The sequence below is a fragment of the Penaeus chinensis genome, chromosome 36 (genome assembly GCF_019202785.1).
Source record: "Penaeus chinensis breed Huanghai No. 1 chromosome 36, ASM1920278v2, whole genome shotgun sequence".
NCBI lineage: Eukaryota > Metazoa > Arthropoda > Malacostraca > Decapoda > Penaeidae > Penaeus > Penaeus chinensis.
The window spans coordinates 2,670,892-2,685,891 of NC_061854.1; the positions used below are offsets into that span (position 1 = coordinate 2,670,892).

The window sequence follows — 15,000 nt, forward strand, 5'->3', positions numbered from 1 at the left end:
CACCCATCTTTCTCTCTCTCTCCCTATCTCTCTCTCTCTCTCCCCCTATTTCTCTCTCTCTCCCCTATCTCTCTCTCTCTCCCCCTATCTCTCTCTCTCCCCATCTCTCTCTCTCTCTCCCTGTCTCCCACCTTCTCCCTATTTATTTTCCTTTCTCTGTCTCTCTCTCCACAACCATCTCGCTCCAATCCACGCAACGCTTGCCAAGGAAACCTCAAGAACCCTTAGAGACTTTGACTGCCTCCTTCCTCTCTCTCCTTGCCTCAGTCCTCCTCCATCCTCCTCTTCCTATACACGCACGTCCAAACACCATTCATGTTCGTCTGCTTTTGACTGCTCTGCTTGCACGAAGCTGGGTCTTGAAGATGGTCTTATTCCTCTTCCTTCTCTTCTACATGTTACCTTGATTCTAATTTTTTTTTCTTTTTTTTTCCTTTCTGTTTTTCTCTTTCTCTCTCTCTACTCGCTTTCTCTCAGTTTGGATTTTCTTATTTTCTTCCTCCTTTCTTCTACCCTCTCCTGTGCTCCTTCCTTTTTTTTTTTTTTTTTTACTCTCTGTTACTCTTCCTTTTCTTTTCTACACTCTGTTGTGGTTTTTTTTTTTTTCCTTTTCTTTTCTGCTCTCCCTTCGTACTTCCACCTTCCGCTGAGTTCCCTCCTTTCTTTAACTTTCTGCTGCTCCCTTTCCTTTCTTTCATTTTCTGCTGCTCCGCCTCTTTTCTGTCATTTTCTGCTGAATTGCAAAGCTTTCACATTATGCCTCTCTCCCTCATTTCTTTCACCTTCTGCTACTCCTACTCTCCCTCCCCTTTCCTGCCTTCAGTTATAAACATCGCCCTTTCCTTCTACCTCTAACGTGCTTCCCTCCTCCCTTCTCCCATCTCCTCCCCCTTTCCCGTCTCCCTTCCCCTCCCCTTCCCCACCTTCAGCTATAAACATTGCCTTTTCCTTCTACCTTGAACGTCCTTCACTCCTCCCTTCTCCCATCTCCTCTCCTCTCCTCCCCCTTTCCCGTCTCCCTTCCCCCCCCCCCCTCTTCCCCATTTCCCTTCCTCCCTAGCAGATTCTTTGAAGATAAAACGCTCGTGCTGCTCCTCGGTCCGCATTCAAGATAGTCCTTGCGTGTTAATAGATATGTTGTCACGTCCCACTGATAAGCTGGTGACAGTCTAAAGGCCTCGTTAGCAGGGAGGCAGAGCCGTAGAGACACAAAGAGAACCCGAGATGAGTTCGAAGAAAAAAAAAGAAAGGGGGGGGGGATGATAAAGTAAAGGTAAAGCAAAATGGATAATCTATATCTCTCCTTTTTTCCACTTTGCTTGGATCGCAAGATCATGTTGCTAGGAGAGGGAAAGAGAAGCAAGGGTATCAAGCCCAGGTTTCCGGGAATCGCAATGGAAATGTTTGTAACTTAGTCTGGTTGGCTGCTTCCCGCGGAGTGCCCTCTGTGGGGAAGCTTCGCGTGCTTTTTCGTATCTTTAGGAATCTGATATTTTTCGGTGTGGTGGGCTGTTTCTTTATAGCATATAACTATGAAAGCGCACGCACAAGAGCGCACAAGCACGCAAGGGAGATATGTCTATATTTATGTGCACATGCATGTGAGGGTACATATATGTGCATAATATATTTATGTACTATACATACATATATACACAAATACATATAAACATACATATACAAATACATACAAACATACATACATGCATACATATATGCATAGGTGTGGAGTGAAGTAGTACTGCGGGGAGGACACTAATGATGAAGAGTAGTAATAAGGAGGGAAGTGAGTAGACAGTGGTGAATACTGTGCAGTAGGAGATGGAGTAGAGGATATTGGGAGAGAGGAAGGATTTATTCTGAAGGTTGAGTAATGACCCGGGTGGATGAATGGATAGAGTTGCCAGCAAACATGGAGGAGGAGGTAGTATCATAGGTCGGACCGTGGTCAAAGGAGAGGCATAGGTCGGGAAACCAGAGAAATCAAATTTAGTTGATGTAGGGGCAAGACTTAATGTCCCTAATAAGGGTAAACATCTTCAGTATTGGCCATGATAAAATAAATAGGGAGAGGAAACGGTCTATTACTCAGGGTCCCTAGGAGGGGTAAGGGCTTGGCGATTAAACAAGGTAATACCGTGTTCATGACTCCCGGAGGCCGTTCATGACTGACACAAAGCCAGCCTTTCATCCCTTCAGCACGGCTTTCACACCTTAGGAAGTGGACAGAAGAAGGGATAAAGAAGAAAAGGAAAATGAAAGGGGGAGAAGAAAAGCCCATGCAAAATTAGTTGAGGCGAGGGCTGAGGGCCAAGGTAGGGCTGATCCCCTACATTAGGGCCAAGTCTCCGTCCCTTAAGCCCCCCCCCCCCCCCTAACGACGATAACGAGCAAGGGATTAGGGGGGAACCAACACATAAATCAGTTGATATTAAAGGTGAAGATAAATTTTGGGAAAAATATCCATTTCAGACATGTTTGAAACTTTAAGGTCTGTTGTATTTTGAATACTGACAGAAATGTGAGTTCAGTATGAGATGTGTATTCCTTATTGTTCAATGTATTACTTGAATGGTGAAAACACTCCAACGTGTTGATACTATGGTAGGAAATCCCAGAATGTAAAACAAGATTTACTGAGAGTGAGACCTCACTTTCAATAAATCCAATTTATTACTTATTATTACTTAAATTCGACCTTTGTTGGAAGTTCATGAGGTCTACATTGAGGTCCGTATTATCTAGATTTGGTCTTTGTTCTGTATCAAATTAAACCTAGTCACTGTAGAAATATAATTTACTAGGACCCCTGGCAGTGATAAGTCACTTGCAGGGATGTGCATGAGGGGGGATAACTCATTTTTTTAAATTAAAATCAGCAAAGCGAATGTACCATTTTGGTTGTAGTACTCTCCTTTCTTCAGTGTGAGTTCCTTTGTCTTTGTAATCACTGATATGGAGACATGTATCCTTTCTTGATTTAAAATAAACAAATATAATGCACACAAACAACAAAAAAAAAAAATTTAAGGAAATTAAAAGTAGGCATATGGTTAATTGTATCTTTTAGAATTTATTACTTACAAATATCACAATGTATTTTTCATATGATATAAATATCTATTGTCTATGTTACATATCAATTATATAATGAAATACAATAACATAATGTTTGCACATTATTGAATATCATTTCACAGGATATATGTAGGTTTTTAAAGAACAAATACACATCTAATGTTCTTCTAAAGCACAAAAAGAGAGATGAAAAGATATAACAGCCAGTTTAAAATATAATCTGCACATATTCAAGGTTTATTGAGCGCTATAATTTAGCTATTAAGAGTGTTACTGCTCTTGCTGAATAAAAAAAAAATCACTGTCCAAACATATTTAATAATTACTCTAGTGGGTGTCTTCTCTTTTGGTGTTTCAGACTAGCATCTTTACATAAACATATCACAATTACTTTTTCTATGGAATTTTGAAATATCAAAGAAATTTTGTTGTGGATATGAATCAAATATTCAAATTTTTCCATTCTCTCATCATCGTCCTTGCCCTCAATTCTCCACTGCTGTTCACAGTCCTGAATCACAGAGGTAATAATAATTGAACTATTTTTTAAAGTTCATCTCATAAGTACAATGTTACTTCTATGTCACTCTAGTAACATGTGTATGTAGATACTTCTCTGTCACTGTTGTGTGATGATACACATTTTACTTCATTATTGGCAGCTGGTCTTTTTCAATGGTTGATAAAGGTATTGTGCTGGGTGCAAAACCGGTTCTGAATGACCTCCCACCCTTAGCTGGAATGCTGGCTTGTGGGTATTGTTGGTCGAACACAAATTCTGTCTTTTCCCACAGTGAGACCCAATGAGTTCCTTTGGATTCTTCATAAATGCTGGGGTTCTATTTTTGTTACCCTTGTAGTCAAATGGTTAATTATAATTACAAACAGATGAAGCAATACACAGTACAGTACACAAACTTCAGTACTGGGTCTAATGAAGCACAGTCACCAAATAAAATTAAGTAATGATATTCAGGGATCATTTTAAAAAAACATCTTATTTTTTCTCTAAGCTTTTGAATTTTGCTTCTAGTCTCTTGGAATATGCATCAAGTTTGTAAGCAGCAGCTTCGAGCTTAGTTACACTATCTTCGATCTGATCAATCTGGTCTAGATATGGCTGTAGTGCTAAATACTTTTCATTAAGGTCTTTCAATGCTCGACTGACGCTTCCTCCTATTTGTCGCATATCAGCATATTTGGTGATGGTTGCTTTGTTCATCTGCTCCAGTAATGCATAATCCTCAAGGACTGCAGATAACTCTCCCTGTGGAAGAAAAACAGTTTAGACAAAACTTACAGTAAAAGGACAACAGAAAACTGTGTGTAATGCAGTATGTGATGTGAAGAGAGGATGTGATGTGATGTGATGTGATGTGATGTGATGTGATGTGATGTGATGTGATGTGATGTGATGTGATGTGATGTGATGTGATGTGATGTGATGTGTTGGGATGGGATGGGATGGGATGGGATGGGATGGGATGGGATGGGATGGGATGGGATGGGATGGGATGGGATAGGATGTGCATATAAGAAATGTTTTATATTTAGCTTATTAGGAGGCCCCTTTGAAAGCACGGGGGATAGGAGTAGCACTCCTTGTTACCCTCCTCCAAATGACACATCATCTGGCTGTGATAAATACTATGCAAGAAATCATACAAATTACTAAAAAATAATTAAGTGTATTTTATTAATCCTAAGTGTATATATATATATATATATATATATATATATATATATATATATAAAAATGCCAATATATATAATATGCACAAGTACAAAATATGCAACTACATGCAAATATAGGATAACAAATACATTGTATTATATAATTTAATCTGAAATCATGAAGTATTATTCAAACTTTAATACCTGTAAGTAATTTGATGTGTGTGAAAACATCAGAGTTGCTAGGTGACTTAGATTTGGATCATGAGGGTCCAGTGCTTCAAAACTACTTGTGCTTGTGGACAGGGTTGGGCCTCGTTTTGGGGATCCAAAATCGCTGAGTCCATCATCGTCATCAACAATTCCTCTGGCTAAAGGCTCCTGTGGTCGATTGTTGGGCCCCGGAGGCCCAGTTTCTCCGTCCTTGTTATTTAAATCCATTTCCTTTAGCATCTACCTGCTAAAGATAGTTATTAATAATACTACTGAGTAAAGCAAAGCAAAAGGTATGCATAAAGAGGAAAGAAAAGTGGAAGAAAGCAGATTTAGTTCAAAGGGAACAACAAAGATAGATGTTATCACATAAACAAAAACATAATACTTTTGGCTTATTTTCTAGTTGTTGTCATTAACTATTTCAACTTGTGAGGTAGTACTTCTTAATGTTAGAATCACTCAGAAAACAATGAAATAATTAAAGCCTAACACAAAGAACTCATTCCTGTTGTGCAGATTTCCATATGATCATTATTGCAATTACAATAGCCTAAGTAGTACGAAGTAATAAAATCTCCCAGATTGAGAATGAAAAGTCATATAAGTGATAATCATCTCTAAATTTTGACTTGTATACTTTACTAGATATACAAGATAAGTAAAGCATTGGTTGACCTAATGATATCTTCAAATATTTAAAAATATCACAATAAAATTATCTATAAAGTTATTTATATCTAAAACTATACTCAGACTTATCCAAATAACACCAAAGTAGACCATATACAATGTAGTAATTCTTGGGTCTGTAACAAAAAGTCCACTGAAAGAGTGACGTTTTACCTATTTTATTAAATGTGTAATATGCACGAAGAAAATCACACCAGATAATTTTATCACCAAGTCTACATTTAACATCATATATGATGACCCCACAGAATACGTCAGTACATATATATACACATTCCCCGATATACTCTAATAGTAACTGGAGTGTATAGTGTTTTCGACAATGACTCCCATCATCACAGGCAACATTTAAGGATATGTGTCTGCTTTTTTCTCCATTTCCTCAGTGCTTTTAACATCTGCTGTATCCTCTACACCCTAGCTAAGTATTCAGAAGCGGATATTTGAACAAACGTCACAGTTTTCCTGCTTTTTTTCCTTCCCTATCGTACCTGTGGGAGGAAACCCTTGTTTGTAAACAATCGATTTTCCCTTTAATAGAAATGGGGATACGACCCTACAATATTTATTTTCGCCGAAGGTGCCATATTTACACATAAACATTTTTACCCATAAAAGATTATTTCATCATTAAATACAACAAACCCTGAAACGAAATAAATCAAGTTAAACTATCCTAAAAATAAATATTAACGGTTACATGCGTAGTGCAAAAAGGGAGACGGACGGCTGCCCAACGTCCTTATTTTCTCCGACTTTCTCTTATTTCGTCCCTCTTGTCAGCCAGGTTCGTTATTCTCTCCTTTATCTATAGCTTTCAGTTCATCCTCTGGACTGATGATGAAATAGGGTTCAAAAAGAGGTCATAGAGATATAGGCGAAGTTAACGTTAAGTGGAAATGGATCTCAAATTATATGTATATATTTTTTTACGTAATTGTGTGTTTGTTTGGAATTATGTTTTTTATTTTTCTCTCTCTGTCTCTCTTTTATTTATAATAAGATATTAACTGTCAGAAGAGGGAGTTGAAGTTGTGTATGTCACTGTGAAATGTGAGGTTAATACATATACATATATATATATATATATATATATATATATATATATATATATATATATATATATATATATATATATATGTATATATATATGTATATATGTGTATATATATTTATTTATTTATTTATTTATTATTTAATTTGTGACCTTGAAGATAAATTACTGTATCATAAACTCTATTTTGTGATATTATTTTTTTAAATATATATGTATTTATATTTTTGTTGTTGTTTATTATTATTTTTATTATGTGTCTTATCAATACAAGTAACAATTAATAATGATGAATACAGAATAATAATAATATTTTATTATACTTATCATGAAATAAACATAACTGCAAAATTGCCATAATTGTCATGATTGGTAAACTCTAATAATCAGTCTGAAAAGAAGCTTTTTATATGACAGTTAAACTGAATAATAGAATTATGTATTTACAGTGTATACATAGAAATCATAAATGTATTTTTAATTTTATTTAATTTTTTTATATTATATTTTAGTTGTGGCTTGGCTCAGTCTTATTTTGATATTTACCTCCCTAATTTTACTCAACTCGATAAGGTTGCTTTTCACCCAACCAAACAGGAGGGCCAATTATCAAAGGGTTTTGTTAATAATTGGAATGTTATGTTATAGTATTCCCTATTTCAGTTTAAGGCCAGATTGGGCAGATGCAAGAGTTCAATAACAAATTTTATCATAAAGTCACATGTGATTTATACATTCATTAATCTTTACTCATGTTTTTTCATTCAAGTATTACTGCATAGATATTGAATTATTCCACTTGTAATTTTATTCTTCTCTTTATATTTTAGGATGAACTATTCAAGATTTTTGACAAAATTATCTCAGAACCGTCAGCCCTCTTTGATACGTGAATTAAGTAAGTGAAAGGGTTGAGATTTTTAGATTTATTGTCAAGAAATTTCTTTTAATAAAATGGGGTAAAAGTTTTGTGCATATATATGTGTCTTGCATATAGCATTCATAGGTATATGTGTAGAAAATGTGATAAGGGATTTTTACTTCAATTTTGATTGAATATAAGATGTGATTATAATCTGTCTAGAAAAATGTGTGTGTGTGTTTGTGTGTGTTCGTGTGTGTGTGTGTGTGTATGTATGTATGCATTATATATGTATATTTATATATATGTATATATATGCATTATGTATACATATACATATCTATATACATATATATACATATATATATACACACACATATATATATATATATATATATATATATGTGTGTGTGTGTGTGTGTGTGTGTGTGTGTGTGTATGTGTGTGTGTGTGTGTGTGTGTGTGTGTGTGTGTGTGTGTGTTTTTCTATGTTTTTTTCACATTCATATTTTCTTCTCTAGTTAGCATTAGATATAATAAGTAAAGTGGATGATAGAAGCCTGTGCAAAAGTGCTGTAAAGAGTGTGCTGAGCTAACACAATTATTCTGATTTCAGCAAACTTGCTTACCGATGCATCACCGGAATTGGTCTTCATGGCAGGGGGATTGCCAAACCCTCAGATGTTCCCGTTTCAAGCTGCTTCTGTAACCATGAAGGATGGCCGAGCTATCACAATTCACCCGAAGCTTATGACAGACTGTTTGCAGTACGGCCCAACAGCTGGGTAGGTAGGCAGTTGCATATTTTGCATATTGCCGGAACAGGAGTGCATAAAGTGAGTCTTGCTGTACCAAAGGATCAACAAACCTCCATTATTTACACTCTGGTAAGACAGAGCTTGGATTGGTGCTTTGAGTAAGTTGCTAGGGAAGTTGCAAGCTTTACCATGCCATAATAAACATATTGGGGGTTACTTATCCTGTCCAGAAGTATATACATCTTTTGATATCAGATTGGTCAGTTATCCTTTAAGGCAGTATGTGTCATTTCTGTTATTCTATTAGTGTTTATCTTACTGTCTCTTTATGCAGTTCTATTCTAGGCAATTACATTATCTTGTTTTAATGTTAGTATTTATTAGGCATAGGTCTTACAAAATTTTCAAAGATATTTACTGTTTACTGATTCATATGTAGATAGGTATATATGTTTAAATATACATTCATATATAATTGTTGATATATTGTGTAATATAAGATAAATGATATTTATATATGTAAAATATGTAATATGTGATGTTATGAGTGAGATATAATTTGATATAATATGTAATAACATATATATAGTAATATGCTGGCACCATGACACAAAGGGCTCTCTCTTGCTATCTAGTGTGGAGGTTATGTGTTCATGTCCATGAGCTGGATCATACGTGATGTTAAAAATGACACCAGGTTAAGCAAGGACAGCACTATCAGAGGCAAAAATTGTGCAATGGATTTATGAATATGTAAAAAAAAAAGTTGATTTCAGATATTTTCTTGACAAACGGCCAACATGTACCACAGTGGGACAGAGACAAGTGAAAAGAACAAATATTCTGTAAAGCTGAACCTCTGTTATGTCAGATCTCATGGAAGTTGTCATATGCACCCAGTATGAGAGCACAGCATCTAGAGCTGACATGGTAAAAGCTCAAGGGTAGAACTGATGAGATTTATGTATGTCATCCTTACCACGCAGTCATGCTGGACTTTGCTTCATGTTCATTGTTCTTTAATGATTTTTTTTTTTTTTTTTTTTTTTTACTCTACAATTAGGTATTGTGAATACTGTATTTCATACTTTCAGATCATTCTTTTCTCAAATTTTCTTGACCTTACAGGTACCCACCATTGGTTAAAAAGCTGAAGTCCTTAACAGAAAGACTCCATGCACCACCACGATGGGCTGATAGTGAACTCATTGTTACGGCAGGGAGCCAGGATGGTTTGTGTAAGGCACTGGAAATGATGATTGAGCCAGGGGATTTTGTTGTGACTCAAGAACCATGCTACACCGGTACCCTGTCGATTGTGAGTGTCTGATCTGTATCGCTGATGTTTTATTTTGAAAGCGAATTAATTTGTTAACCGGCAGGTATTGATATGATGTCTTGTTTATATTGGAGGATTTCTGAATTGTTTAGCAAACTAGTTATGTAAGTTACATATCCATATCCCTTTTTTTTCTCTCTCTTTCTTTTTTTTCTTTTTTTAAGAATTTGACTATAACCCATAGTTTAGCTAAAGTAGATTGCTCCCTAGAGTTCCATATCCAAGTGTTATACCTTTATGTATATAATTATTCTCTTTAACAGCTAAACCCCTTTGAACCACGTTATGTAGCAGTGCAGTGTGATCATGAAGGCATGAATCCTAAAGCCTTAAAAGAAGCCTTGTCCCAGTGGAAACCAGAAGAAATTAGAGATGTCAAGACAGGAGTTCCAAAAGTAAGTTGATGGTGGAAAATATATTGAATTATTACTCTGTAGTCTTTGTGACAGTATTCTATATAGATAACAATTCTTTTCTCTTTTTAGTATGCCCGAATGAAAACTTTTAGAGTAAATCAATGTTTCTGCATATTTCTGCAAGGTGAATAGTTTTTGCAATTCATTGCTTTAAATGGCATTTTGATAATATCATGCACAGTGCAGTAGACCATATTGATACATTTTTACCATTGTATGCCAATGTTTAGGTACTGTACATCAACCCAAATGCCTGCAACCCAACTGGAGTATCTGTAGGCGAGAAACGACGGAGGGAAATATATGACATTGCCTCAGAATACAATCTTATTATTCTTGAAGATGATCCATACTACTTTGTGCAGTTTGGAAACTTAAAGGTGAGAATTTCAATGCATTTATTAGGATTTTTTTATGATTGTTACATATGAGCTACAGTTGCTTTGATTTAACAGATTTGGTTTATCCTTTGGTTATTGCAGATATCAATATTGAATTTTTCAGTTATTTATAAACTTAACCTCATCATAAATATTAATACCTTGCAGGACTTCCCTCCTAGTTTTCTCAGTATGGATACAGAAGGGAGAGTTATAAGGTTTGATTCCTTCTCCAAAGTTCTAAGCTCAGGACTTCGACTTGGCTATGTAACCGGGCCAAAACCACTTGTGGAGAGGATTGTCTTACACAAGCAAGTCTCAATTCTACATGCATCTTCCATGTCGCAGGTAATAATGCAGATATGAGTGTCCGCAGGAAATATATCATTTATGTATAATTTATGTCTGCTATTTTGCTGTGTATATTGTAATGATTCTTGGTCATGTAGAAGGAGGACTCATATCTCCTGATATGCATAAGTACAAATATTTGTGATATTCCTTTCAACAAATTCTTTCATATAAGGAGTAGAATAGTTGAATAAGTGGGTGGAGTAAATACTTCTGTTTCTGGTATATGATTTAAGGTACTGATCAGTGAGCTGCTTGAGATGTGGGGAGAGGATGGATTCCTGAAGCACACAGAAGCAGTTCAGGAGTTTTACTTGAAGCAGAGGGAAGCCATGTTAGAAGCAGCAGAAAAACACCTTACAGGTCTGTTGCCTCTGAAAGATTGTTTTTTTTTTTTTATGTTTCCTTGTGAGTGTTTTTATTTTTTATAGAACATTACACAGAAGAGTGTAGACATTGCAATAAGTAAGAGTAAATGAAAAAGAGGGAGGGAACTGAGCATATTATCACATAGGATATTGACATAAATATGTCTTAGCATTTAAAATGATACATCTCTTAGAACATGTAAGATAAATTTTCCTTTCTATTAAGACTTTATTATAAGTACCTTTGAATATCATAACAGTTATTTAGATGGATGAATCATAAACATTTGATTGCATTGGTATCAATTACTTGTGTTTTTATGTGAAAATTCTCTTTTTCAGGTCTATGTGAATGGGCTGTTCCAACAGGTGGAATGTTCCTCTGGCTCAAGGCAAGTTTAGGTGTATAAGTTTAGATATAATATATCAGGAATGTTATAGGGACAGATATATAATCCTTATCTAAAATCTACCCAAAACTCAATGCCCCTTTTTCTGAAAACCTTGGAACTTTTTGGTTTTGTTATCCTCTCCCCTTCAGCTTATACACAGGTATTCATTTCATATTTCCCCTTGTGTTGAGGGGAAACCTAATATCCTCCTGTGGCTGTAGATACTACCTCATGTGCATAATTAGGTGATGGTTTTCTGCACTTGTGTATTTTGCAATTCTTTTTCTGAAAATTTTTGGTCATATTATAGATTTGCTGACAATAGATTTTTTTTTTGCAAACAGGTTCCTGGTGTGAGTGAAACATGGGAAATGATCCTGAATAGAGCTTTGAAAAAGGATGTTATTCTTGTACCTGGCAGGGCATTCATGTGCGACCCTACCATACCTTGTTCATATATGAGAGCTGCATTTTCCATTGTCACTCCAGAGAAGATGGATAAGGTAGGACTGGTTTTATTAAAAGACACTGACAAAACTAGTCATTGTAAATACTTGTTGCACTGTACTACATGCATAAGTCTATGATTATTATTTCTTATGACTTTTCTTAAACTATGTCATTGTATATTATATGCTTATTGATATATTTTTTTTTCCAGGGTCTAAAGAATTTGGCTGACTTGATACGAGAAGAACTTGAACTTCAAAAAGCTTAAGTGAAAGATTTCCAACTTACATATGCTTCAAGACCAAGTTGAACTTTTATTCAGAAGATATGGTTCTCTCACACAATGAGTACAGATTTTGCTTTGTCATGCATTGAGATTCATGTTTTGTAAATAAGGGACTAAAGGAAATTTCTGCCATTATCTACTACATATCCCATTCTCGATGTTGATTCTTGTATGAAATGTGTAACCATTAAAATAAGTATTGGGCATTTCTTCGTGAATGTTGTAAATTGATACTTATTTATAAACATCTTCACTAAATCTCTTATTACATTACTAATGTCTAAGTGCTAAGTGTGGTTCTTGACATATCATTTGGTGTTGCTCTAGAATATCATATCCTTGCATAAATTTTGAAGTTAAGGTTATCAAAATATATTGTTTTTTTATATATTTTTTGACATTCATCGTGTTACAATGGTAGAAGTGAAGTAATGAAGTAGTAGTAGTAGTAATAGTAGTAGCAGTAGTAGTAGTTGTAGTTGTAGTTGTCATAGTAGTAGTAGTAGTAGTAGTAGTAAAAGAAGAGTTGGAGAATAAGAACAAGAACAAGAAAGCAGAGAAATAAGAAGTAAACATCATTGTCAGTGACAAAATGAATATGATATTGACAAAGATGAAGTAAATATCAATTTGAACATGGAATCTCCTCTACTTTTAGAATGGGAATCTACCAGTGACTCTAAACATAAAGGCTTTGAGATTTCTAAAAAGTGGTTATGGTTTCAGAAATTATATATATTCATAAAGGTTACTTATTCATGCTTCATAAGCAAGTAGACTTTTCATGATTTGAGTCTTTTTTGTTAATTCAACCACTGTTTGTTTTAAAAGTATTTTTTATACATTAATAAGTGATGATCATTTTATATTTAGCTTTTCAGGTGCTATAAACTAGGTATTATTTTCTGTTGCACTGATGTAATTATTTTTTCTTTCTGTTTTTTATGTGAAGCCATATATATATTGTTTTAAAAGTCAGTGTCAACAACTTGTAATTAAGTGGATGACTGAAGGGAAAGGAAAAGGAAGTGTTGATAAGTCTGGGTTGAATTACCAGGTGAAAGATATATTTTAATGTGCCACATGAAGAAACATTTCTTTCTATTTATAGTTTTAAAATTGAATTGAGTTAGTCTTGTCAACACTGTTCATCCAGCATTGTGAATTATTTTATTTAATTTCCTTAGGTAATTAGAAGAAAAAAAAAATGCATAAACATGGGTTGTTTTGGGTTATTTTATTTCATAGATAAGTAGAGCTTTTGTGCTTTTCTCTAGAAGCACTTTGTGTATTGATAAACAATTGTGTGCACTTATTGTCTTCACTGATTTATCTCTTTCTAGTCTTCTGTGCTCAAGGCAGGTTAACTGTATTCTGTCCATCTTCTGTTATCAGCTGTTACCATTTCCAAATTTACATTTCATGTATATGGATTTAACCGAAAGTCTCTGGAAAAATCTTGGATTCACTGTAGTTTCGTTTTGTTAAATGTCTTTGCACATGTCTCTGCAAGTGCTTAGCCACAAAGGAGTCAATTAGTAGACCTTGTGACCTAACCTGATTTCACCTTTCCTTGAGTTTGAGGGATATTATTATTATTATTATTATTATTATTATTATTATTATTATTATATATTTTTTTACTATTACTATCAATGTTGATGATGCTGTTTATTTTTTATAGACATTATAATCATTATTGTGTTATTGACATTACTAACAGTATTAGATACCAGAAAATATGTTGGAAAATCAAGGAATATGTGAGACAGGTATTACTCGTTATTGGCTCACTTGCATGTGTAAAAACATTTGATAAATTAAACTCACAGTGCATGGCATGTACATACATGACATCACCAGCAGCTTTAGGTTAATTAAAAAAGTGCCTCCAGAATCAGCTTCTCTTTTTTAACAGGCTGCGTAAAATTTATTACCTCAGTGTAAGTACAAAACTCTTGATGGTTTTTACTTCATGACCATTCTTTTGCATCAAGTTGTACATCAGTGGAAATTATATTATTTGATATTTCAGAAAATAAAGAATTATGTAGTTCAGCTGGTTGTTAACTGTCAGTACCAATTACCATACTGTTGGTTATCAAGTAGCATTGTTTTACATACTATGAATAAAATTAAAATTACAGTACAATTCTGTTTAATACTACCACATACCCACCTAATACTACCTGGCCTCGGCAGGTGGACAAATCTGGAATAAAACATGTTCACAAAGAGAAATACCTTAGGGCAAATGGCCACAAATTATAATGAAATGATATATGTCTTTTCCATAGCTTTGTAGATGGTCCAAGTGATTTCCCAGGCTTGGTATGACATTTACAAGTAGTCCTATGTGAGATCGCATGCCACAAAACTTCAATGAATCACAGTGTAGCTCATTCTAATATTATTGAATGCTTGAGCTTAGTGGAATGGCCTCTGAAAATGTATTAACTGGTCAGTTATTAACTTGAGAAGAAACTGCCAGTCCTTCACTTCTGTATCTTTTTCCTCTGCAGATGAAATGACAAGAGTCAAAATCAACTATGTGGATAACTCATGCAGTTGCTAAAGTAATTGTTTTTAGGTGTACAGGGATTCTGCATAGTTGAGCACATTGACAAACCATGAACTACTTTTTTTTAAGGAATCATTATTAGAGTAAGCAATGAGTAATTGATAA

The 15,000-nt window shown here is 34.7% G+C and overlaps 2 protein-coding genes across 3 annotated transcripts; one reads left to right on the forward strand and one right to left on the reverse strand.

Annotated features, from left to right (window-relative positions):
* Nucleotides 1-3,048: 3,048 nt before the first annotated feature.
* On the reverse strand, nucleotides 3,049-6,226 carry LOC125044693 (biogenesis of lysosome-related organelles complex 1 subunit 2-like). 2 transcript variants are annotated; one of them, XM_047641520.1, is made up of 3 exons: nucleotides 6,150-6,226; nucleotides 4,957-5,209; nucleotides 3,049-4,345 (listed from the first exon to the last, which is right to left on the reverse strand). In XM_047641520.1, exons 2-3 carry the CDS (start codon nucleotides 5,203-5,205, stop codon nucleotides 4,076-4,078), a joined length of 519 nt encoding a protein of 172 aa, XP_047497476.1. In that variant the 5' UTR covers nucleotides 5,206-5,209; nucleotides 6,150-6,226; the 3' UTR covers nucleotides 3,049-4,075. The 2 variants fall into 2 exon arrangements, with proteins under 2 accessions (XP_047497476.1, XP_047497475.1); XM_047641519.1 differs by having other exon boundaries at nucleotides 4,957-5,212; nucleotides 6,150-6,224.
* A 137-nt stretch (nucleotides 6,227-6,363) lies between these two features.
* On the forward strand, nucleotides 6,364-14,466 carry LOC125045013 (kynurenine/alpha-aminoadipate aminotransferase, mitochondrial-like). Its single transcript, XM_047642038.1, has 11 exons — nucleotides 6,364-6,445; nucleotides 7,543-7,610; nucleotides 8,191-8,359; nucleotides 9,461-9,650; nucleotides 9,935-10,066; nucleotides 10,318-10,467; nucleotides 10,636-10,815; nucleotides 11,055-11,181; nucleotides 11,529-11,578; nucleotides 11,923-12,081; nucleotides 12,240-14,466. The coding sequence occupies exons 2-11, from the start codon at nucleotides 7,544-7,546 to the stop codon at nucleotides 12,294-12,296; spliced, it is 1,281 nt and encodes a 426-aa protein (XP_047497994.1). The 5' UTR covers nucleotides 6,364-6,445; nucleotide 7,543; the 3' UTR covers nucleotides 12,297-14,466.
* The last annotated feature ends 534 nt before the right edge of the window (nucleotides 14,467-15,000 follow it).